The sequence below is a fragment of the Carassius auratus genome, chromosome 40 (assembly GCF_003368295.1).
Source record: "Carassius auratus strain Wakin chromosome 40, ASM336829v1, whole genome shotgun sequence".
Classification (NCBI taxonomy): Eukaryota; Metazoa; Chordata; class Actinopteri; order Cypriniformes; family Cyprinidae; genus Carassius; species Carassius auratus.
The window spans coordinates 4,467,688-4,492,722 of record NC_039282.1 but is presented as its reverse complement, the minus strand read 5'-3'; the positions used below and the strand labels follow the sequence as shown (position 1 = coordinate 4,492,722).

Here is a 25,035-nt window from a genome sequence, read left to right as displayed (position 1 = left end):
TTTCTGTGAAAAGTTTCTGCAAGCTTATGTAAAATTGTGCAACATGAAACAGAAAGAAGACGGGCTTTGATCCGCTGGCAGACAAACATTTTTAGAGAACAGCCAAAGCTCAGAATGTTTCCTAGCATAAGGATGATTAGTGAGGCTTTTTTATGTCCTTATTCTTTTACTTGGTCTTATTGTGTGTACATTGTTTTTAAGAATGCAAAGCATAGAAATAATTATAAATAATACTTTATTTATTACTTAATTAAATATCTGGCTTTAACAATCATTAAGACAAACAACAATCTAATGAAGCTGCACAAGTACTGAGTCTAGATATAAGTACACAAGTATGCACTTGCTTAATGTGCAGTAGTGAGGTTATTTATTTATTTATTTTTTTGTAGTACATGATTTTCACTCTTAAACACTGGATGTAGCTTTTACCTGCAACTGAAAACTGCATGGAATCATGTTCAAGCACGTTTAACATCTGCACATAATAGTTAGGTATGTTTCCTTCATTAAGTGCATACTTGTCCTTTAAAGGAGTTTGCCGGGAGGGTCGTGGTGTTATCAGAGCATGGGGAATGTTGACAGACGGGATGGTACAGAGATAACACTCACACATCCCTGAGATTGAGAGGCCATGAGTGACGCACGCAAGACTCTGACGCCTGCTGTTTTTTCCTTTATCCCAATGCATCTCTTTGTTATCAATCTCTTTTTTTCTGTCAGGGTACTTCCTATAAATTATTTTTATTTTACTCTCAGTGTGGTTTCCTAGCTTCCTTCGATTACCGTCAGTAATCTGTGCCTCTTGACCCCTGAGGGATGGTGGAAGGTTTGACTTAATTTACGGGCTTGATGTTTTGACATGGTCACTGGAATATCTCCTCAAGTTTTGAAACATTTGGGTTTTTCTGCTCTTAATTCCTATAGACAGACTGAGGAAAATTTTGTGGTTGCAGAATAAGCTAGTTTCTTCAGTTTCTTACACCCCTTTCCTTCATGTGCAAAACAGGAAGTCCTCTGAGGCCATTGGGTTTGTTTCTATTGTAAGTTGGATTCCTCATTTAATTGTAAATTTGACAAACTCTACGGAGTATCTGAAAAACCAGCACTTCCCAAAACCTTCCCGAAACCCCTTAGACATAAAATAAGAGATTTTAATTGATTTTAATTTATATATTTTATTATTATTATTAACTATCTTCATAAAAATAAAGAAATAATATGTATTGTTGTAAATTAAAATTGTAGTGTAAAAAAAAAATAAAAAAAATAAAATAAAATTAATAGTTTTTAGTATTTATTAATCAACTTATTTATGTTCTCATTCTCAATGCATTATTTATTAATTTATTTGTTTGTATATATATATATATATAATTTTTTTATTTTTATTTTTTTATTTTTTTAGTTTTTTTTAAGTTGAAAATTAAATGATTATTGGAGTACATTTTACAAGAAAATACTATTTCAGTTTTTCTACTTCAACGTTTAATGCTTAATTCAATGTTACTTGTTATTTCTTATTATGATTTGCTTAACTTAGTAGCAATTTATGAGTACAATTTGTTTCTACGTTACACCAAATTTGATTGCTGCAAAAATCTCTATGATGAGTGTAGAGGTACTCGCACACGAATGCCTCAAACAGACCAGTTATATAGCAAGAAATAAAGCACCTTGCAGCGTGAGCATTACAATCAATCTCTTCTCCCGTTAGAAATGTTCTGTGTTGGGTTTATAAAGTAAACCTCCACAAACATCTGTGGGTTTATGACTTCTAACTTCAAGAGCCACAGAAGTAAAAGCGAGGGCTGACAGATGGAGCAGTACTGCTGGTTAAATGGAGGAGCTCACTCTAGAATGAGAGATTTTGTACCCAGTCTTGGTTACCGTACTGCGCTCCACTGTGATCTCTTGGCCTAAATATTCCCACAGGAGAGATGCAATATGGCCACCACAATTTTATTATAAGCTAATGTGAATTTAGTAGTGTGAGATAAGGCCATCTGAACTATGAAATCCACTCATTTTCTTCAACTGAAGTTCGACACTGTCAAGGCACAAGCTGTCGTTGTGAATAAGAAGTATAGTTTAGAATACTTCATTTTATTACAGAAATAAAATATATGTTCTATTCCACAAAATATATTCTGTTGTGCTTAACAGAAAAAATAAACCCGTACAGGTTCGAAACAACTTGAGGGTGAATTTGGAGAACTGCATTTCAGTTTATTACATTATGTTTTTAGGAGCTTAGATCATGAATGTGTTTCCACAAACATATTTTTAATCAGAAAGTCTTCAGAACCTTATCAACCTATTGCTTGCTGAAAGAATGCCAAATGAGTCTATCACTGGAACGTGAGAGCTTTACAAGCATGTCAGTGCCAAAAAGGGCTTCTGCAAAACATAGTACAGCAGGAAACCTTTAGTTCAGTTGTTTTAGTATGGCCTCCAATAAAGTTTCTCGAATGGCAGATGGTGGGCTTATGTTCATGTTGAGGATTTAAAAGAGTTGGTGAGAGATTTCAGTTAGAAGACTCATAGTAGTGCAACTGTACTGGCCAGCTAGGAGTGCTCTGGGAGAGTGTTTGTGTGTGTAAACACATGGACTGCATAAACAGAGGTATTGCAGAGTGAAAGGTGGCATTTGGTGGAAAAGGCTAAGTTTGTTCCTCTGTGAATAGTTCACACTGTGGAAATGTGTTTCAGAGGGATGTGTAAAATCTAAAGACCCTAAGTAAAAAACAGAGCAGAGGAGAGAAGTGCAAACACACAAGTTATCCTTTAAGATGCTATGATTCTACTGATCTATTGTGTGTGTGTGTGTTAACATACATTTTTTTATATAATATTACATTATAAATATGATATATAATAGATGTGGAGTATACCTGTCACAACACCCAGTCATGAACTCTTATTTTGTAGGCTTCCTGTTCCTCTTTGTTTCTCTATTCACTCCCGTTTAGTTCCTGTTGCCTTGTCCATTTTGTTTGCTCCCTTAGTTACCCTCAAGTGATTTAGTGGGGATTAATTATCTCCACTTATATCTCATTATGCTTGTTACCCTGTGTATTTATACCCCTGTGTTTAACTGCACTGTTAAAAAATTACTGTAAATTTTACAGTAAAATACTGGCAGCAATTTACATATAATTTACATATTTTTACTGTATTCTCAATTACAGTTAAATTATGTGAATTAAATTACAGTAAGACGACTGTAAAATTTACAGTAACTGGCTGGCAACCCTGCTGCCAGTATTTTACTGTAAATTTTACAGTATTTTTTATATTTTGTATACTGCATTTTTACAAAAAATATATTGTATACTGCATTTTTAATATATTGTATATGGCATTTTACATAATTATTTAAATAGCAAATGCACACATTCAAGTAGTTTAAGTGTGAAAAGCAGTTCTTTGAAAAAAGCATGTGTATTTGCTATATTTAAAGTATGTAAAATGATAGCATACAATATATTTTCCCTATTGCTGACTTAACTTTACCTGCATAAAGTGTTGTATAATGCATAACTTAATTCACCAAAAAAATAAATTAAATAACATTTTTAAAATCTAAAGAAAAAAAACAGGTCAAAATGTTATATACCACTTTCAAATTTACATGAAAAAAATACATTAAAAGTATATTATTTTAAACTCATTTTTATTTATTTTAAAATTATTTCATTTTTTTTTTTTATGGATATGAAATTCTGGCATGATTTTTTTTATTTTTATTACTTGGAACATATTGGCCATCATAACCAAAACATGACCAACATGGTCATATTAAAACAGTTCACCCAAAAGTGAAAATTCTGTCATTTCTTACCCTCATGTCATTCCATACACTTAAGACCTTTGTTCATCTTCACAACACATATTAAGATATTTTTTATAAAACCTGATGGCCCAGTGATGCCTACATTGCTAGCAAGATCATTTCCTTTTCCAAAACCCAGAAAGGTACTAAAAACATATTTAAAACAGTTTATGTGATTACATTGGTTCAACCTTAGTGTAATGAAGCAATGAAAATACTTTTTGTTTGCCAAAAAACAAAATAATGACTATTCAACAATAATAATTTTTAAAAAACACTGCTTCATGAAGCTTCGAAGCTTTATTAATCTTTCAGTTCAAGAGCATATCAAACTGCCAAAGTCACATGATTTCAGTAAATGAGGCTTCATTACGTCATAAGTGTTTTGAAATTGCAATAGTTCATGTGACTTTTGCAGTTTGATACATGTTCTGAGCAAATGATTTGAAACAAAAGATTCGTAAAGCTTCTAAGCTTCATGGAGCAGTGTTTTGAAATTGCCCATCACTAGATATGGTTGAATAAAATAATTGTTTTGGGTGGGTTTTTTTGTGGCAAAGAAAGTATTCTCGTCACTTTATAATATTAAGGTTGAACACCTGTAATCACATGAACTGTTTTAAATGTTTTAGAGGCTTTCTGGGCATTGAAAAAAGAAATGATCTTGCTAGAAATGCAGGCTTCATTGAGCCACATCTTCATGTGTGTTGTGAAGATGAACGAAGATCTTACGGGTGTGGAACGACAAAGTAATTATTGACTGAATTTTCATTTTTGGGTGAACTAATCCTTTAAAAACCACAAAGACGTTTTCAGATAGCTTTCATCACTTAAAGAATAGACCAATATGGCCAAACAAGTCATACAAACTTTCCATCAAACAGATAAAAATCAACCAAATAACAATTATGCTCCAGATGAAGTTCCATCCCAGGATTCAAAGTGTGACTAGAAATATTGAAAAGAGCAAAAAGGACAATACATTAGATATATTACAAAACATAATAATACTTTCAGAAACAAATAGGGGGAGGACAGATACAGTTAGTGACAGATACAGGGATGAGAGGTACAGTCAGAGACAGATAGAGGGATGAAAAGTACAGTCAGAGACATATAGAGGATGAGAGGTACAGTCAAAGGCAGATAGAGAACAATAAAAGGAAGACGCAATCTTGGTGTGTGTGTGCATCCTTACATTTCAGAAATTCCATTGGAATTTGCACAGAAGAGTGGCAACATGTGGGTTGACTGCCACACATTTTCTTCTGTATCACTTGTCCTGTTTATTTTTTCCGATGGCACTTTTCCCTTGGCTTTGGATCCTCTCTCCGGATTTGTGCCCACAAAGCACCTAAAGGGTCATGAAACAGACAATATGTAATTAAGATCGGTTTTAGGACCTCCCAGAAAGTTGGAGATGTCCACTAATAAAAAAAAATAAAAAAAACATATTTAACTCAATAGCTTGCTGGTGTTAAATAGGGAGACTAGGGAAATAGGGAGACTATTTTTCCTGTCTATGCTCCTTTTCTGTATTCCTGGTTCCCGTTCCTGTGTTGGTTCTTTGTTTATCTGATCAATCTTACTGTAATCGGATCCTCTGCCTTTTGTTCCCATGCCTCCAATGTTACAGAAAGACTGACCACTTATGGACCCAGCAGTGAGGAACATGTCTCAAACAAGAAGATGTATTGAGGACTATGTTATTGGGGGGTAGGGGGTCCATAGTGGCATGACTGAGCAGCTCAGCTCGATCATGTCAATGTGGGACCCTAGTTGGACTTCAGGACTTTCATCAATCTTGCATTGCAGGTGGGCAGGTCTGCTTTTACTGTGGGTGTTGTGGAGGATGAATGCAACATTCACGCTGCACCCGCCACACCAGAGTTTCCGGGGCAGTGTTGACAAGGTTTGATAAGTTTCTGTAGCTTAGCCCACCTCCTCCCCACCTGCGTACGCACAGATCTCTGATCTCACAAACCAAAATAACAGACATGCTTTTCGAAGGCCAAATGTAAAATCAGATGAATTATTAAAAAGATTACTAAAATGAATATGTATGGATGACACTTGATTACAATGATAGTTAATTTTATTTCCCTTTGTAGTAACAGTAACAGTTTATTGGAAATAATAAATAAGTTAATAGTCTATTAGTCATATTAATTATATATATATATATATATATATAATAATTAATCTTATTATTTATGAACCCTGTTATAGTATTATTTATAAGTCAAAAACCAACACCAAAAACCAAAAAAACTTCTCTACCTCAGGTCAAAAAAAAATGTAGAAAGAATGTACAAACCGAAAATGGAAAATAAAAGTGGATTAAGAGAAAAATTTTATTAAACTTCTAGTAAAACTAAAGATACCAGACAAGGAACAATCAGTCAATGGAGGGGAAAATGCTTATAAATGTATTGAGTTGGTCCAGATTTGACTAATCGCAGAACAAGAAAGTGAGGTGATTTCCCTGCAGAGGCTGTCTAAATATGATTTTGGCCCAAAGACATTGTCCTGGTCCTGCTGAGTCATGACATGTTATATACAGATAGAAAACTAAACATGGCACTGTAGAAGTGAATGGACAAAGCACCGAACACATAACTGATATAATCACGATTTAAACATTAGTAACATTTTGACAACCTGGAAATCAAACACACATTTTACTAATGCTATTATTTAAACATTAGAAAAACTAAAAGAACTCCAGGATCTCATGTTCTAACAAGGCAGTATGTCTCTTTTGGTGTAAAGAGCCTCTCATAGCTCATACTTCTCACATTACAAGCTAAAACATGTAGCAGCATATGTTAAATTAGGCCTAATTAAGTCATCACCATAAAGAACACACACTGACTAGTTAGTTTTGAAAATAATGTGGGTCTGATTTCTAATTTAGGTGGAGTAATAAAATGCCTAATAGCTCCATTTAGGAAATCCCCTCACACTGGTAAAGGTGACAGGCTATTGCTCACTGAAAGGAAATCTCAAACCCTCTGTGCAACTGTCTATATGTTTGTTTGAATACATGCCGTAGCGAGCATGTGATCATGAGCAAGCAAAGCAAACCACTGATGATTGATGAGGAAGAGTTTCCATACTTGTGGCTGAATGCTGCCAATGAGGAAAACAGGGAGCCAAGATCCCTGAAGAAATGTGTCTGATGACACAAGTGAGAATTTCCATGTCTCATGCACCATTTTTAACATCTATGGCCAGCCAAATTGGACAAAGTCATGGAGAGAGGCAGCTATTTTTAAGTGAACATGAGATGGTGTGCCTGTTTTAGCTGCCTTAGTCAATGCAGCAACTGATGAAGTTGACCATGTAACAAAAGAATACAAGTCAACAAGTCAACATGACTGAAGGCAACATTTGCTCAAAATTCCAGAGGAATCAGCAATTAATATGTGCAAGTGAAGTGATTCAAATTTGTGTTTCGGTTGTGAAATGTTTAGGCCACTCATACTCACACATTACTGTACACAGATGTCATTATGGTCCCAACAAACACGGAACATTCTCAGAACTTTGGCAAATGTTCTGGCAAGGTTCTCTAAAAGTTATGAACAAATGTTCCTCTTATAACCACAATACAATGTTCATTCAAAGTTATCAGATTTGTAATTACATTCTCAAAATTTTAGCACATAAACCATTCATGGAACATTGAGAATTCTTATGATGTTAATTTTGCACATTACTTTCAGAATGTTCAGAGAACAATCAAAAAATATTTTTCAGAAACGTTCCCATGTTTTCTCATAACAGCATACATTTTTATTGGTTTCAAACACAAATAATAATAATAAATAAATAAATAAATATTTACTGTTTTTTTTTATCCTCCAAACTAAAATTACAGTTTCATAATATTTTTATAACTGTATTTTAAACAAGTGAAAAACATACATTCAGATAAGATTCAGAAAATCTATGAACAATTTTAAGCAAAACACTAAATGAACCCTATCATATTTTTGTAAATGTATTACTTAAAAGTTCCCACATGTGTTTTATGTATACTAAATGGTACACATTTTACAGTTGATTAATTCCCGAACTTACAAACATAATGCACTCATATCTTTGTATGTCATATTTTACATTTTGCTTATGTGCTGATTAATGGTAGGTTCTCATTGTGACAACTTACCCCATATACTCTAACAACATTCTCTGCACAAACTTAAATACTGTGTGACGTGTGTGTGTGTGTGTGTGTGTGTATATATATATATATATATATATATATATATTTTTTTTTTTTTTTTTTTTTTAATAGTGTAAAAAGTGTGACTCCTAATCCCAGCCTCCCTTATTTAATCAAAATTACTTTTTGCCTAATGATTTGCCTTCTCAACACAAATGAGCCTTCATACAACATGAGTCAGACTGATACCACAAAAAAAGAAACCAGGACCCAGCCAACTGTCAACAACATAGTGCTGTCTTACACACTTGTGCTATTGAATAAAAAGACCAAACCACACCGATTTACATTAATAACATCCTGAAACTATGTAAGGACATGCAGCTGCATGGTCCTTATTACAAATCATACAGAGTGATCTATTGAAAAGTTTATTTTGTAATAATACCCCTGACTGTGCATTTTCCAGCTTATTACGACAGACATACAAGTAGATAGATAGATAGATAGATAGATAGATAGATAGATAGATAGATAGATAGATAGATAGATAGATAGATAGATAGATAGATTTAATTATTATTATTATTATTATTTCAGCCTGCTGTGATGTAGTAAGAAAAACACTTGCTGGAAAACATAAACAGTATCGTTCTCAAGCAAATGGGGTTCTGTAGGCCATGGGAAACGTCTGTCGGGGCAGTTATCGCGACAGGTTACTGTAAATTAATCACACTACTCTCTTGTTTTGGCTGTCGGTGAAACTGAAACTCTTTTTTTCTTTCTTTCTCTTTTTTTGCCACTAGCTAAAAACACTGAAGGCGTGCTTTACAGGTGGGAGAGGCATACGGGAATATTATCGCCCCGCCCACTTTTGTTATTTTTTTCTGTCTTTCGTGAGCATAAAAATGCACTGGGAGCCTTATGAACATAGCATAACGCTTCCAGTGCTCGTTCACGACTTCAGACAGCAACATTCCTTCACAACAGAGCTCCACTATGTCCGATACGCTGGGCAAAAGTCTCATACGGGTAAGTTCAGTTGAGTTTTGTTTTGTTTTGTTCTGTCTGTTTTCATTTTGGGACCACGTCAGCATTGGCAAGTGTGTTTCATCCTCCTGATTCATATTGTTATTCTTTTTTTTTTTTCCAGAATCTCATCAACCTTGGGCTAGATGAGCCGTTTCTACAACTATCCCGCCCGTTCGCACCGAAAAGCATCAGCTCCGAGGGGCTCTCCGGTGACTTCTGGGCGGCGGACTCCACGAGCGACCGAGCGCCCAGCAGACCGCAGTTTCCCCTCAAAGCAGACCGATCCATGAGTCTGACTGACACCTTCAACAGAATGAAGCCCCACGACGTCCCCCCACCGCCCGGATTTCCTCCTCTCGCACCCCTGCCTTCGAACCGGTACAAGACCGAGTTGTGCCGAAGCTTTCAAGAGCACGGCAGCTGCAAATACGGCAGCAAATGTCAGTTCGCCCACGGCGAGAGCGAGCTGCGAGGGCTGAACCGCCATCCCAAATACAAAACCCAAGCCTGTCGCACCTTCTACCAGTTTGGATACTGTCCGTACGGAAGCCGCTGTCACTTCATCCACGAGGACAAAAACTCTCTGGACGCGTTCGAGCAGAACCCGCGTCAGCTGCGTCAATGCGTCAGCTTCGCCGGGTTCACGCGCAGCAACTCTCCCCCGACTTTATACGAGCCCCTGAGCTTCACCCGTGCGGCCTCGGTCTCTCCCCCTCCCGCGGACATCTTGTCCCCGGTCTTCAGCGACTCTTCCCGCGACATGTTCCCCTTCAGCCGTCACAGCACCGGAGATATCTACAACAACGCGCCAGAGCCTCGGTCACGGTGTGTCTGCGGACACGGAAATAACTTCCAGGGCTCCAGCAACGAGCTGTACGCGAAGGAAGACCTGAGCAAAGCCAACCTGCAGCGCTTTTCCTCCGAAGACTCGCTGTCAGACCGCGAAAGTTACAGCAGCACCGGCAGCTCGAGCGGCTCCGAGTCTCCCTCCTTCGACGGCTCGAGCGGGAAGCGCCTGTCCGTTTTCGCGCGGATGTCTGTGTCTGACTGAGGACTTTACCGCCATCCCTTCCCAATCATTCAACCAGTCTGCTATAATGAGCAACGCGTCTTAATACTGTTAATTTATTGTTTTTATTATTATATATTGTTAAAGCAGATTATTTTTATACCAAGCTGCCCTCCAAAACCTAAGCAGGCATTGTTTTTATAACGGCGTTGTATTATTTTCTGTCATATTGTCTTCCATTTGCTTATGTTTTTCTTGCTTTCAACGTTGTTTGGCAGTGAGCGTTGCAGACAAGTGCCTTAAAATATCATAACCTATGCTACTGGCGTAGGTTTAGAGTCGCTTTGGAAAAGACTAAATGTAATATATGTGCATATATAATTATGTATGTATATATATATCATATATCCAGTGTGTGAATTAGGGTGTTGCCCTTTCAAAGGAAGTTCTTGCCTTTTTGGGGGCGGGGGGCATGTCAGATCCCCAAAGAATTTGCACCCTTTCTATATCAACCAACAATGTGATAAACTTGAGAAAATGACCGTACATTCACTCACAAAGAATGCACTTTACAAATCAATAACGGGTGAATGTTTCCATGTAGCATTTTAACCAAAGCATTATGATGTTAGGTACCTGTTTTGTACAAGAAAACTAAACCAACCTATATATTTATATTGGAAAAGAGCTGTCGAGTTAATGTTTTGACAACCCTGGTTGGGTCCTTCCTCAAGGAAACTTGTCTTTTATCAGGGACTGTAACAGTACAGTATTTCTGTAGAATAGTTTCGCTTCATTTGCAATGTTTTTTTTTTTTTTTTTCTAATTGTATAGACATGACTAATATATTTATTGAGTATTTATTGAAGGTATAGCAATGTATTTTTTACTTATTTATCAATGTGTGTCATGTTGGTGACAAAAAAATAATGGAAATGGTTCATTTGACCAAAATAATGTAATAAATGCAAATTGTGAAAAAAAAAAAAAAAAACACTTGTACTGAACTAGATGTTTTCTCTACCCAATGCACCACAAAATCACAAGAATATAAACTCATATCACCATCAGTGTTCCTCGCCCGCCTACATTTCAAAATCACTTCATCACATGCCTAAGAAAAAGAAATGCTTCTTTGGTAAATACTCGGACCGGGATCAAGCTCATATTTGGCATACGCGAAGATATTTCACACAACAACACCGAGATCTGACCTGAATCTCCCAAACAGCTATGCATATGACAAAACGAAGTCTGAAGCGACCAATAGCTGTGTGTAGAGATCAAATCTGCCCTGCGTTTCCAGTGACGTTGTCAGCGTCGAGATCTGTGAGCTGGCCAGTTTAATGGAGTGCAGTAAGATCTTATCGAGCACAACACTGGCGCATGACAGCGTCGTGCATTACATAAACCTACACATTGCCTGCTACTTTAGTTCAACGTTAAAGAATTAGGAACCTGAATACATTTGAACTGTTTGCCCATTTTTTTCCTCTAAACTTGTGTTGTAACTTTTAATGTTTAACTGGAACAGAGCCTCGATCTCCTAACCTTTTCATAAACCAGTGCAAACATACTACAATACATCCCAATATGCAAACACTGTATGTTTATTGTGCAACCCGATCAGATGACTTAAAACCATTCGTATAGTGCTTTTGACAGTGCATACAGTTTCAAAGCTTCACAAAGATACCTTTTCAACAGTATGTTCCACATTTGTCATTTGGTGACAGTTTCAATATTAAAAATGTAGTTTTAATACGTCGCCTTGTTTAGGCCATAGTATATAAATATGTAAGGAATAAAAATTAAAAATTAAAAAAGTTATCCACCTTCTCTTCTTCAAAAAAGTACAAGTGGCTATTTCTGTCCTCTGTCATGTTGGTACAAGGCATATGTAATGATGAAATATAAAAAAGACCCCACCTCTGTGATCCACCCTAAAAGTGCTTTAGCTAAAAACATAGTCGGATCATCACATTCTCACACTCCACAACGTATCTTCATTCTGATGAGTTAAAGATAGAAATAACGACCACCATAACTCAAAATAAACATAACGGTGTCATGTGTGGGAAGATGGCACTTTAAGATATCGTGTCGCAGTGTGGTCCGAATCAGGAAGTGTGGGCCCCCGCCAAATGCCACAGGAAAATCTGATTAAATTGACAAGAAAACTGCCCCATCATTCCATCTGACAGCTCTCTGGGTATGCTAGCATTTGCGGCGTAGAAGCCGTTGTCACATTTAAGAGTTAAATGAACTTTATAGTCCGTTTCACTGCGCCAGAACACACACAGGATGTGTAACCATAACAACAGTGGGAGTCCAGCAAAAGCAAATAACCAGACGAACACACAAAAGGCCCGTCTTCTCCCTCTCTCTTCTTTCAACGTTTCAGCGTGCTTTGGGACGCCATTGGTGCGCTTCACACAACAAACAGTGGCAGCTGTTATGCAGCACAGTAAAGCCAGAGCTGAGATGTGCAATAACAGTAAGTGGCTCGTGATTACCTCACTGTTTACTAATGCTTCTGTGCCCCGACAGCTCTCCCCGGGTAGAAAAGAAGCTTATTTTATCAGCTCATACTGTACACCCTGCTAATTTCGAATGGGAGTTCATTGAAAAAAGTCACTTTTGTTCAACAGGTTTGCTTTGTTTTAGTCATGGGTGACTAATTTATAAAAGTAAAAACAGATTAAATCCAGATTATTCTTGTAATAATATATACTGTGTAGCAAACAGTCAGACACACTGTTTTTTTTTAGCTCCTCTTGACTTGTTTCCGTTTCAAAAAATATATGGAAACACACAGTTCTCCAAATAGAGTCGGTAGTTTTGATGAGGAAGTAGATAGTTACAAAAGGCCACACATTGAATAACTTATAACACTAACCTCTATATTTATGGTATACTATGGTGTTATCACACCTTTATACGTTTAAATATATTCTAACGTAGATTATATCCATCCTTTTTGGTGTTTCCTTGAACAAGATGTGCACTCAAAACCAAAAGGGATAGTTCAACCAAAAATAAAAATGATTTCATCATTTTACCCTCAAGCTGTTTTAAACATGTATGAGTCTTGGTAACCAGACAGCTGATTGTAGCCATTAACGTCTATGGGAAACAATAAATAAATAAATAAAAATACTATGGAAGTCAATGGCTACCGTAAACTGTTTGGTTACCAGCATTCTTCAAAATATCTTCTTTTATGTTCTATTGAAGAAGTAAAGCATAAAGGTTTGAAACGACATGAGGGTAAGGAAACGATGGGAGATTTTGGCACATGTAGCCCTGAGATTCAGATTGATAGTTAACCAGCATGAGTTTTAATGGTTAATGTATAGATTACTGCATAAGAATCCCCTGAATCTTGAATATCTGGGGACATTTAGGAGCACAAGTGAAAAGAAACCTAATAAGATGTTCATATAATGTGAAATTTAATTCAATAAACAGCAGTGCATTGAAAAGCGATGAGGAAGCAGGTCTCATAAGCAACAAAGAAAAAAAAAAAAAGGAAGTAGAGCACAACAAAAAGTTTTCACCAGGTTACTATGGCAACAACCACACTTAAAAACTGTGGTTTTGTTGATTTCCTTTTACTTGAAGTCTCAGGATTAATCTGGAATTCATGATTTCTGAACTGACGGTATGACATAACTTTACTGTTTAGACAATAAATGTGCAAAGCCATTGTTCAAAACAAAAGCCATGACAGAATTTGTTCTTGGTAAGTTAGCCGTCCAACCCTTTCTATCAATGTTCAACAGACCATAGTGGTTTATAAAGTACTTTAACCTTTCACCCTGCGTACGAACCTGTCTCAAGGCACAATTCCCAGTGTTAGTGACAGCCTGGATGTCTAATGTTTAACCTGCTTGTTGCAATACATTTATGTTCGCTGACTGCATGATGAATAGGAATGACAAAGAAAACGGAGCGCAGACTACTGTTAATGTTTCATTGGTTAGATTTTATGAGCTCGCCTTATCAAATTACCACAAAAACGGCCTGATCCAAGCAATCGAGAATGTCAGTGGACTTGATTTTAAAGGTTGGGTTCAATACAAATAAAGCTCTGCTGATAGCATTTGTGGCATAATGCTGATTGCCACAAAGACATTTCGACTTTTCTTGTTTTCTTTATAAAAAACAAAACAAAAACAATAAAAAACTTTACAAATAAAAGCTAAACTTTTACAATGGAAGTAAATGGAGCAAATTTCCTGAAGTAAAACTTATATGAAATATTTTTAAGATCTCTTAAAACTTGCATTAAATACATTTTCGGGTCTGGGGACAATAGAAATGATAAATCGACAGCATTTAATAAAAATAAATAAATAAATAAAGTGCAAAAAAGTTACAGAGCTTACAGAGTTCATAAAGCCCTTTAAAATGTTAAAATTTGCCTTAAAAGAATATCATGATCAGTTTTTAATACAAATAAAGTTCAGCCGACAGCATTACAGAACAATATTGATTACCACAAATGTCAATTTGTTATGGTTAAAACCAAGGCAAAACTCAAGTAAGGCACTTACAATGGATGTAAAGCGCAATTAAAAAAATTAAAAAATAAGGCACTTTAAAATGTTAAAACGTGCCTTAAATAATTCTGATCTGCATTCAAGACAAATAAAGCTCAATCAACAGAATATATAAAATTGTTGATAACACTAAGGCCCTTACAATGGCAGTAAATTGGATCAGTGTTTTATAAGTATAAACTTCTAATTTATTAACAGCACTTTAAAATCTTGTGTTGTAAACTTATGTCCATTTTGGGGTTTACAGCATTACATTGTGAACCCAAGTTGTATCGGGTATAATTTTACACAGAAATGGTTAGTAAGTAATTTTTCCACATTGAAATCATTTTAACACTCATATTGTTTGTGACTTGTGGCCATACTGTTGAAACAATGCATACAGTATTTTAACATGGATTCTCTTCCATTGCATCCCAGATGTTTGCTAGAAAGAAAATGAAAGATAAATGTATTATATTTATAATCAATACTAAGATACAATGAACTTGTGCAGATAAACCGTCTAATGAACTTGTATTGAACCCGGAATAGTTGTTTAAGGAATACAATCAGGTTAAAGGCAATATTCAGTTTGCAGGAAGTTCTACGATGGTTTCACGTTATCCACGTGGTTTCAGGTTTTGCGCTGTAAAATCTCTTTGCGGGGGCAAGGTTAAGATTGTGGAAATTGCTTTTCTGCTTCAAGTAGCATAAAGGGAATTGCACAACTCCCGCTCGGAGCAGACGTGCGCAGCGTCATGGAAACGCATCTGGCTTTTATTCTGCCCGTGCAAGTTGCTGTCTAAGCCTGTCAGGGATTCGCCCGCCAAGAACAAGATGAGGTCAGATCCCAAGCAAGGAGCGTGGAAGGAACACATGTGGCCGAAAATATGAGAGCCGAGTGAGAGATTGCTTAAATCACAGTCGCTCGCTGCCAAATGCCTTGCATCTGTGGTAAAGTATTCTCACTGCTAACTGGAGGGAGTTTTTCCATTTGCAATGTTACAATCCTATGAAAACTTCCTGTAAAACATGCCTATTTTCGAAAATATGATTTAAGCCCTTCAGGTGCATCAGATGGGATATGTTATGTCATTCGGAGATTTTACCATGCAAAAGTATGAACTCACAGATCCAGTTATGATAGTTATATGCTAAGGCTTTATGTAACCATACCACACCCTGCCATGGCCAGAGGGTAAAGGTCAAAGTAAAAGTAAGGATTAAAAGGGGGATTTTCCCTCATCTTTCCCATCACTGTCTGTGTATTCGCGTCACAAGCAAGCAGGACCTCTCCTCGCTGAGACTGCTGGATGAGCGCTGCTGGAGTGAGGAATGTACCGAAGAGAAAGCATGTCTAAAAAAGGAAGCCACTTCCACTGCTGGCTGTTGACGTCAGTCCACAAGCATTTCCCTCTTTTCCTTCACGAAGCTTTCAGAAGAAAATCAATCTTTAATCCAGTTTCCTGTTGCCTTTGTAATTGATATATTTAGCAACATATTTAGACATCAGAAATGATTTATAAATTACGGTTTTGTATTGATTAACAGTTTTTTTTTTTTTTTTTTTTTTTTTTATCAGTTAATGGCCTCAAAAAGTACTTGGATTTAACCCTGAATAGACACAACCAGAAGTAATAATAATAATAATAATAATAATAAATAGATAGATAGATAGATAGATAGATAGATAGATAGATAGATAGATAGATAGATAGATAGATAGATAGATAGATAGATAGATAGATAGATAGATAGATAAAACAATTAACCTAATTATCTGTGTTGTAATTATTAATTATAAATTATTATTAGTAGTGGTAGTAGTAGTAGTAGTAGTAGTAGTAGTAGTAGTAGTCATAGAAGTAACAACAATAAAAGTTGTTGTTGTTGTTGTTGTTGTTGTTGCTGTTAACAAAACAATAATAATACACATAAACAACAATAATAAAAACAAACTATTATTAGAAGTAGTATTAGTAGCAGCAACAAAAATAATAATTGTTGTTGTTATAGCTTTCATTTTTATTATTATTGCATAACACAATGAAAAACAAATCTTGTTACAAAACAACAAAGCTGGTCATATGTGTCTTTTTTATGACAAATTATCATAGTAATCCTAAACTCTGATAAAAAGTACCAAAATAATGTCTAATGACTTATAATAATCATTCGACTGGCTGATTATCAGTGATGGATTTAGTTTTTTTGTTGTTAAATGCAATGTACTTAAATTTAAACTTCTGACTTACATTTCAAAATACTGTGTATAAGAATCTTAGGTTATGTTTTTCAGATATTAAAGTTAAACAAGTTGCACAGTGCGACAAATTGACATTTTTGCAAATATATTAATCTGAAACACTTTTTTTGTAGCAATTTGTAGCAAAGAAAAGTTTATGATAGTGAGGAAGATAATAGTCATAGTTTTAGACACATTCTTGCACTTGTAGAAATGTGCATCATGTTATTTGTGTAAAAGCACAAAACAACCGCGTAAGTCTCAACATAAAAGAACAGTTATTGTTCTCTTAGAACTTCTGCTGCTTTCTGTTTCGGGTTCCCCTGTGAAAGATAACGCAAAAGTTTTACATCTGCAGAACTGTTTTATTCCCATATTAGGATTTAATCAGTGTGTAGGAAATCAATAAAAAGCGCTATAAAACTATGAAGGACTGAACAAAAGTATATTGGCACTAAATGATGTCATGTCTGAAACATGCTCAGGGAGGGTTACAAAATACATGACTATACTTCAGGAACGATGAATTAGTTACGAATCTGCTGGTAATTAGCTTAATAACTAGACAATTGTCAGGAAAGTTATGACTGCAGTACACTTCACAATACTCATTTATGATGAGTCAGCTGGTTGATATAGTCATTACATTTAATTATACTCATTAAACCCTCATTATGTATCAATTGTAAAATTGATACATAATGATTATATATATATATATATATATATATATATATATATATATATATATATATATATATATATATATATATATATATATATAATCATCACGTAACATCACTTTTTATATAGTATGGTTTTTAAAAGATTTGTATATATATATTTGCAATTAGTTTTAGTTTGATCATTCATATTTCCTCATATGTTTATTTGCAATTTTTATAGTATTATAAAGATGCATATTTTATTTATATCATATTTATTTATTTATAATCTATATTGTTTTTAGAAAATGTATTTTAAAATGTATTTAAAGATTGGTTAAAAATGTAATTAAATTAAATTAATAATTTGTATTATATGAAGGTTCCAGGGTTTGTACAGTTAAGTTAAAATTTTAACAGATAGATAGATAGATAGATAGATAGATTGATTGATTGATTTAACTTGATATACCAAGTACAACTTAAACTGAAATGAATATTAATAATAATAAAAAAGACACCTGCTAACCAACATATTACCAAACTCTGTTTAATAGTCAGGCAGAAACTCAGACACCAGACATGTGCTTCATCCAGATTGCTTTGCTGAGGCATGATGTTTTTTTTTTTTTGTTTTTTTTTTGCAGCATGTGAAACAGCCTTTCAGAATGAGACATGATACCAGCCTCAGCATACGGCCAGATGGTCAGACTTCAAACAAGTCATTACAATCTTATTTATGTTGAGTCTAAAATAAGTTCTCTCTTGGGGATTCTGAAACACTGCACATGACATTGCAAGTGTATGGCGGCGAACAATTCCTCTTTATGGCCACTGAGGCTGGCTATTTGAACAGGTGTGTGAATTCTGAGAGGGAAGTATGAATGTCAGTGGAGTTTGAAAGAGCCACTTTCTGCAGACGCTTTTTGCAGGCAAGGCCAAATTCCTTCCTTCTGCTCTGAAAATGATCTGGTGTGGAAATTACCTGCCAACCAATGATAGAAAAGGAACTATGGGTTTAAGTATTATAAGCCGGAGAACAGAATGTTTCTTTGGGGAAATGTACTACTTTTGAATTTCGCTCAGCCCTCTTCCAGGAAAAAGAATTGATATTTTTCTCTGAGGATCTACATTGCAAACTAAGTATGCTGAGCGTCTCCATTATTTCAGCATTAAACCAGTGCAAATTATTCATCAGCTGCCCTGTCAATAGTAGGCCTAATTGCAAACACCAACCAGCATGTATTGGAGTCCGGGACAAGTGTTCACACTTCTGAATATTTATTATAACTTTTAACACACATTGAACGTTTGTAGGATCTGCCATCCACGGTTCTACACGGCCTACCCTCAGCATCCATCTAAATGGCTCTATGACCAGAAACGTATTAATATGTGCATAAATCGACTCATTAACTTACAGTATAAGGCTTACAGTGTAATTCCATTGCCAGTTGCGCTTGTTCCTGTTGCTCGTTCCTCAATCTGGCAACCTGCTTGAGGGCGGAGTTTGGGGCATATTTTACATTCAGACTGCAGAACCAATTTCAGTAGAAGTGTTGCTATCTGGTTGCCAGCGTTTTAGTGTGTTGCTATGCAGTTGCCACACATGCTGGGCGTCAGTGCATTGTTATGAGGTTGCTCGGGTGTTCATAATGGTTGTTGGCACGGTTGCTAAGTTGTTCTGTGTAGCTGCTGGTTTACATACTTCCCCAAGTAGAATGAGCCCACTCCCAAATCTCTGAATTTTTTATTATCCACCAGGTCAAAACAAAAGGGATGAAACTTTTAAAAACCCTTGACGGTAGCAATATAAATAATGATGCATGATGCTTTAATAATAATAATAATAAAAAGAAAATTGTAAAGACGAGGGCTGAGGGGAGCTTTTTGAAGAACTGATTCTAAATGAAGACCGTTATGCAAAATAAAAAGGTTAGTCCACTGGAAATATAGGGGTAAAGGGCCATTTCTCAAACACGTCTAAAACATCCAGCCGGTCAAGTTTTCACCGCCGTTCAAACTAAAGCACGTCTGATTTAAACCACATGACATGCTTCCATTATGTTGCTCAGCGCTGGAGCGAATGTAACCACCTCTGACTTTTTTCCATTCCAGAAGTGTGCAAAGCTATTCCATTCTAGCTGTTACTGCAGTATCTGGCAGTCGGAGAGGAAACGTCTGAGGAAACACGGTAACAAGAAAAATCTTTAGAGAGGCATAACAGGATCTCAAAGAAAGCTTTCAGCCATGTTTTGTCACAGCGAGTCTATGGACCGTTCGCCAGTCACTCACACAGGAAGTTTGTCTGTCGAGGGGAGCGCAAGCAGTACAGTCCTGAAATAATTCATATTTTCATATCCTTTACTGAATCAACAAAGGATATTGGCAAACTGATGTCTTCAAAACAGGCCAAGACAAGACTAGAATTATCTGTCAAATTTGGTTACACCTTCAGAGCCACAGGTTCTCATGAGAAAAAAGTCATAGTAAGATCAGTACTGTGGTATCTGTGCCCTAAATTAGTATCCAGGAGTGCTTTCCCTTCACCGCAGAGTGTCTTGGATTGATGTCAGTATGTGCGTGTTCATTCACATCAGGTGTGAGGTCACACTACACTTCCTTTACTCTTGTTTTCTCTGGCTTTGTTTACACAGACAGTCCCCTAGTCGAAACTAAGCTTTCATTGCTAGGCAGCATGCTAGCGCTTGCAACACTCACTTGAGAAGAACCATGGCAATTATTTCTGGGTTTATTTATTTATTTATTTATTTTACTTCTCATCACAATTCTCCACAATTTGGTGCAATGTTGGCTTAAAAAAAATAAAAATAAATAAATAATAAAAATAAGTAGTAGTAGTAGTAGTAGTAGTAGTAGATATTCATAAGTAAATGAACTAATGGGTTAATTAATTGTAGTAATGTTATATATGTTTGGGAATTTATATATAAATATACTGACACATGGCTTTATCTGATCTGGCTGTACTATTTCATGCTACTTTATTTTCTTAAGATGATACAAATTGTATTAAATACTAATATTAAATGTAAATGTCACTATCTATGGGGAATTATTATTATTTATTATTGGGGGAAATGCATAGTCATTTGACTGCATTTGTAACATGAAACAGTCAACGAAACAAAGATACGATGTACTAATGTAGTATCTGTAAAATAAAATAAAATAAAATGTTATATCCACTGGGAATGTATAAAATCAAACTCAAGACCTGATTACAGTTTTAAAAAGAGCACTGTTCTGTGAGGGAGTTTTCTGTTTAAGTGTTTGACATGTATACAACAAGCACGCATTTCGGAAAGCATGTTTTCACACGGTGGATCAGAAGCATAATTGTGTGTCCGTTTTCAAAGCCTTGCACACCAGGACAAATCCACACATGCACTGAAATGTGATTGTGCTTTAAAAACACCTAGGGGTTCGGAGACCTGTACTTCTGAGGCCGCTCTCTCTCGCTCTCTTGCTTTCCTAAAGTGCTTTCGTCAGCAGGGGGGAGAGGACTGGTGCTTCTGAAACACATGTGGGATGTGGAGCTGTGACAGGATCACAAAGAGTGCCATTGAGCCCAGAGAGGCTCTGAAAACACCAGCAGTCTCCCTTTGCTTTCCACCCTTTTGCTGCCTCCATCTGTGGCCTGATTTCCTCTCCCTCCACAAAACACATAAAACCTCAAAGATTACCAGATTTTGTTTCCCAAAAGGGAAAGGCATCAAGATCCGAATGCTTTGTTGATTTGTTTTGGTCTACTTCTCACAAATGTGCTACATGCTGAAATCTTATGACTTTAAGGCAAAGTTAGAGTTAAAATATACTTAATTATAGACTATTATATATAAAATCAACCTGTTGTGAAAAGTAAGTGGTTTTGTGAGTCTGGCCTGTACCACGTCAGCAATTCAAATCATATAACGATGTCAACAATTATTAGTAGAAATTATAACTTAATAGAGCTAATTATTTGAGTTGATTATTTTATTTATTCATCTTTATATTTATATTATGAATTATTATATACTTTTTATTATTTATTTTTATTGTTGTGGTCATTTTGTATTATTTTAATTTAATTAATTTAATTTTAATTTAATTATTATTATTTTTTTTTACCATTTATTTATTCATTTGTGTTTGTTTGTTATTTAAATGCATTCATTGTTATGGTTTGATTTAATTTGTGTATTTATTTTGAATATCTTGAATATAAAATCACACCAATCACTCAGAAAGTTGGCTGCATGGTTAAAAAGAAAACACAACAGCTCCTGCGATTTATTTTGGCCTCCATAGGATGCTGAGCAGCATGTTCTGAATGCAAAGTACTTTTATTTTATTGTCACTTCAGTTGGACAGATAGATTTGATTAATCTGGGATTAAAGGGATGTTTGTGCTTTCTGTTCATTCTCAGGGAACTGACCTCCAAACCTTGGAAAGACCATTTGGAAACATCCAGTTCATTCAGAGTTACTCAATCGGCCTTCCCCTGAGAGGGAGCAGTTTTCTTTTTTTTTTATTCACAACTGTTTAGTAAGTCCTTAGACAATGTTCTTAAATCACTGTCTTTTGCAAGTAGCACAATGAAAAAATGTCTTTCCCCTGACTCTCAAACACCCACAGCAGAAATAACTGGTAGGTTTCCAAGAACACCAGAAAGTGGGAAATCTATGTCCACCCTTGTTATTTAAAACAACACCCTAAAAAAAAAGGATTACTGGATATCCAAAACTTTTATGGGAAAGAATAGTGTAGTTATGTGAATGATCCTTCCTGAAATCTCAATAGGAAACCATGTGATTTCCAAATTCTCTATTTTTCCTGGTCCTATAATACAGCTCTTCTCTGATTTTCTACAAAAACACATAACCTCCTAGCCTTTCAAACACAGGTTTGACAACGTGATTACAAAAGCCTCTTGGGTTCTGAAATGTTAGTTGTGTCTCAGGCCACAGGCACTTCCTCTATTTTTTTATTTTTTTTATTTATTTTTTTGGAGGAAATGAAGCAAGCAGGAAAGAGAAGTGAAACTGACCAGTTGTGACATTAATGAAAACATGAGCCAGGTTTTTTTTGTGTGTGTGTTTAGTTTTTTTGCTGTCATACGGTCCCGCACTGTCTATATTTGTATACTGTTGCAGTTCAGACCTTCCTTGAGGAATTAATAAACATTATAGAACATGTAGATGTAAATCTGAAGACATCTCGCCACTCATCTGAAAGGCCTCATGGGATATTTGAGGATGGGGATTCCCCATAAATAATATTCCCACGCCACAACTGTGATACAAATTAAACATGAATGATTACGGTGCAAATATACAATATCGATGACTTTTATTTTAATATGAATAAATACCTGGAACATGCTGTCTGCCGTTTCAGCTGAGCGGCAGCTTCCTGCTCAATGTCATGTTTGTCATGAGGAAATATGCTTTGTCTGTAGGCCGCTGTGCCATTTCAGCTATAGAAGATGAATTATAATAAACTACAGTAGATTAAAGAACGGTCTGTTACAAGCTATTTACTGTGAGGTGAGCATTTTAATAATGGAGAATTAGCAGCGTTTGTTTGGAACACACGGGGTGTATTTGTAAGACTCTGCTGACCTCTGCTGGTTGTTTGGTTGTATTCGGCGGTAAAGAGGAATTATTTAAACCTTGTTTTCTTTATTATTCTTTATGACTATGATTCTTAAGTGGAACAGAAAGTATGATGCATGTAATAATAACAGTCTCGGTCATCTGTTAATGGGAAAAAAGTGTCCACAAAATTCAATGAGCACAACACTGAAATGTTTTTTTTTTGAGTAATGATGCTAATATTTCAGCTTTGCATCACAAGAATAATTTACATTTATATTTACATTTATTCATTTAGCAGACGCTTTTTTTCAAAAATTATCGACTATAAAATAAATATGTAAAGAAATAAAATATATAAAAAGAGTTATTTTAAATTGTTTTATATATATATGTATATATATATATATACACAAAATTAAAAACACTAATATATATATATATATATATATATATATATATATATATATTAGTGCTTTTTACAATTTTATTAAAAAGTTACTGTAATTTATTTAGACATGTATAACTTCAAAACAGCATAATGTATCATTTTGGCCGACAGAACTTGAAATGAATAAAAATAACTAAAAAATAAATAAATTAAAAAAATGTAACATTCTGCTTTACTATGTGTGATTTTAGTGGTTTTCAGAGTTTTGTGTCCCCATATTTAACCAACTTCTATTAATCTTTTTTTTTAAGTACCTGTTTGAATGCAAATGTAAACACAACTAGTTACAGATAAACCATTGCAAACATGAAGATATCAGTCAAGGTTTTTTTTTTTTTTTTTTGTCTGAGAATGTTTCATCCTAAAAACTTTGCAAGAGTTTCTTTCCCTGTCCCATTGTCTTACAGTAGCCAGGTTGAGCTCCCCACCCCCAGCTCTTTCCGCTCACAGATCCCATTCGACACAAGAGCCTGGAGAGCATATGTTGGACCCGCAGTCCCAGTGAATGTGGCCATCTGCTCGGGATTCCATATGATCCGGGCCGTGTGTGAGAATGCGCCTGGCTTTGTCAAAACTCACTGGGTGATGTGGGAGAATCTTCCCCGCACACAATAGAGAACAGTAAGACAGTTTTAACCCTTTCCCTGGTTCTCCTCTCTCAAAGGACGCCTCCCTGAACCATTGTCCTCTCTGACAAGTGAATAGTGAACAGAATCAGTTTCTTGTTACTTAACTATCAAAAGCTCTCGTGGGATTCAGTTTCAACTCTTCATAACACCAACAAGACCCTCGTATACCAAGGTAAAATAAAAATAAGGTGGGAGAAATGAAGAGAATGTAAATGTTTTTTACCAAATGTGCTTTATATAGCAAAGTTTCATGGTAGAGCCACAGGCCATTAAAAAAAAAAAAAAAAAAAAAAAAAAATACACTTTCACCACCGGCCTGTTAATACATTAAAGGATAGGCAAATGCGGGGTTAACCAGCTAAAACAAAAGGATGTCTCCTTTCCATACTAGATGTGATCTGCTCACACCTCCCCCAACAACGATCCACAATAAATCAAGGACCAACAAACCCACAGCACTGATAAGATAAAGCACAAATTAGCAAATAAAGTCATAAATGCCTATGGATGAACTACTTCAAAAAGTCCTAAAATGCTAAGTGTTATTTATTGTACAACAAATCAATTCCAGGTCAATGTTTGTTTTTTGGCAGAAAAGAACAAATTTGGGTCTGACTCTTTTGCAAGCATTCAGCATTTTGGAAATCATTTTCTTTCAAACACTGGGAGAAGTTTATTCCTTAAAACAATAAAAGATTAGACTGCAAGATCAATGAACATCAATGGTTTCATTTGTGGTTTCTGACCCTTTTAAACTTTCATCATATGAACAAAATCTGATCAAAACACTCTTGTTTCGCTCTATAAAAATCAAAGCCAATTTGGAATAATGTGAGTATAGTGAGGATTA

At 35.5% G+C, this 25,035-nt stretch overlaps 1 protein-coding gene and 2 long non-coding RNA genes across 3 annotated transcripts in view; 1 reads left to right on the top strand and 2 right to left on the bottom strand.

Moving 5' to 3' along the window:
* Positions 1-4,219: 4,219 nt before the first annotated feature.
* Positions 4,220-25,035, bottom strand: part of LOC113058327 (uncharacterized) — a 37,794-nt gene continuing 16,978 nt past the window's right edge. The window contains exons 2-3 of the long non-coding RNA XR_003277958.1: positions 5,034-5,189; positions 4,220-4,783 (exon numbers count right to left, since the gene is read on the bottom strand). This is a non-coding gene — a long non-coding RNA (uncharacterized LOC113058327). The remainder of the gene's footprint in view (positions 4,784-5,033; positions 5,190-25,035) is intronic.
* Positions 8,886-10,696, top strand: LOC113058326 (mRNA decay activator protein ZFP36L2-like). The gene is made up of 2 exons (XM_026226104.1): positions 8,886-9,038; positions 9,160-10,696. Exons 1-2 carry the CDS (start codon positions 9,006-9,008, stop codon positions 10,087-10,089), a joined length of 963 nt encoding a protein of 320 aa, XP_026081889.1. The 5' UTR covers positions 8,886-9,005; the 3' UTR covers positions 10,090-10,696.
* On the bottom strand, positions 22,027-23,245 carry LOC113058328 (uncharacterized). The gene is made up of 2 exons (XR_003277959.1): positions 22,883-23,245; positions 22,027-22,803 (listed from the first exon to the last, which is right to left on the bottom strand). It is a non-coding gene; the product is annotated as an uncharacterized LOC113058328 (long non-coding RNA).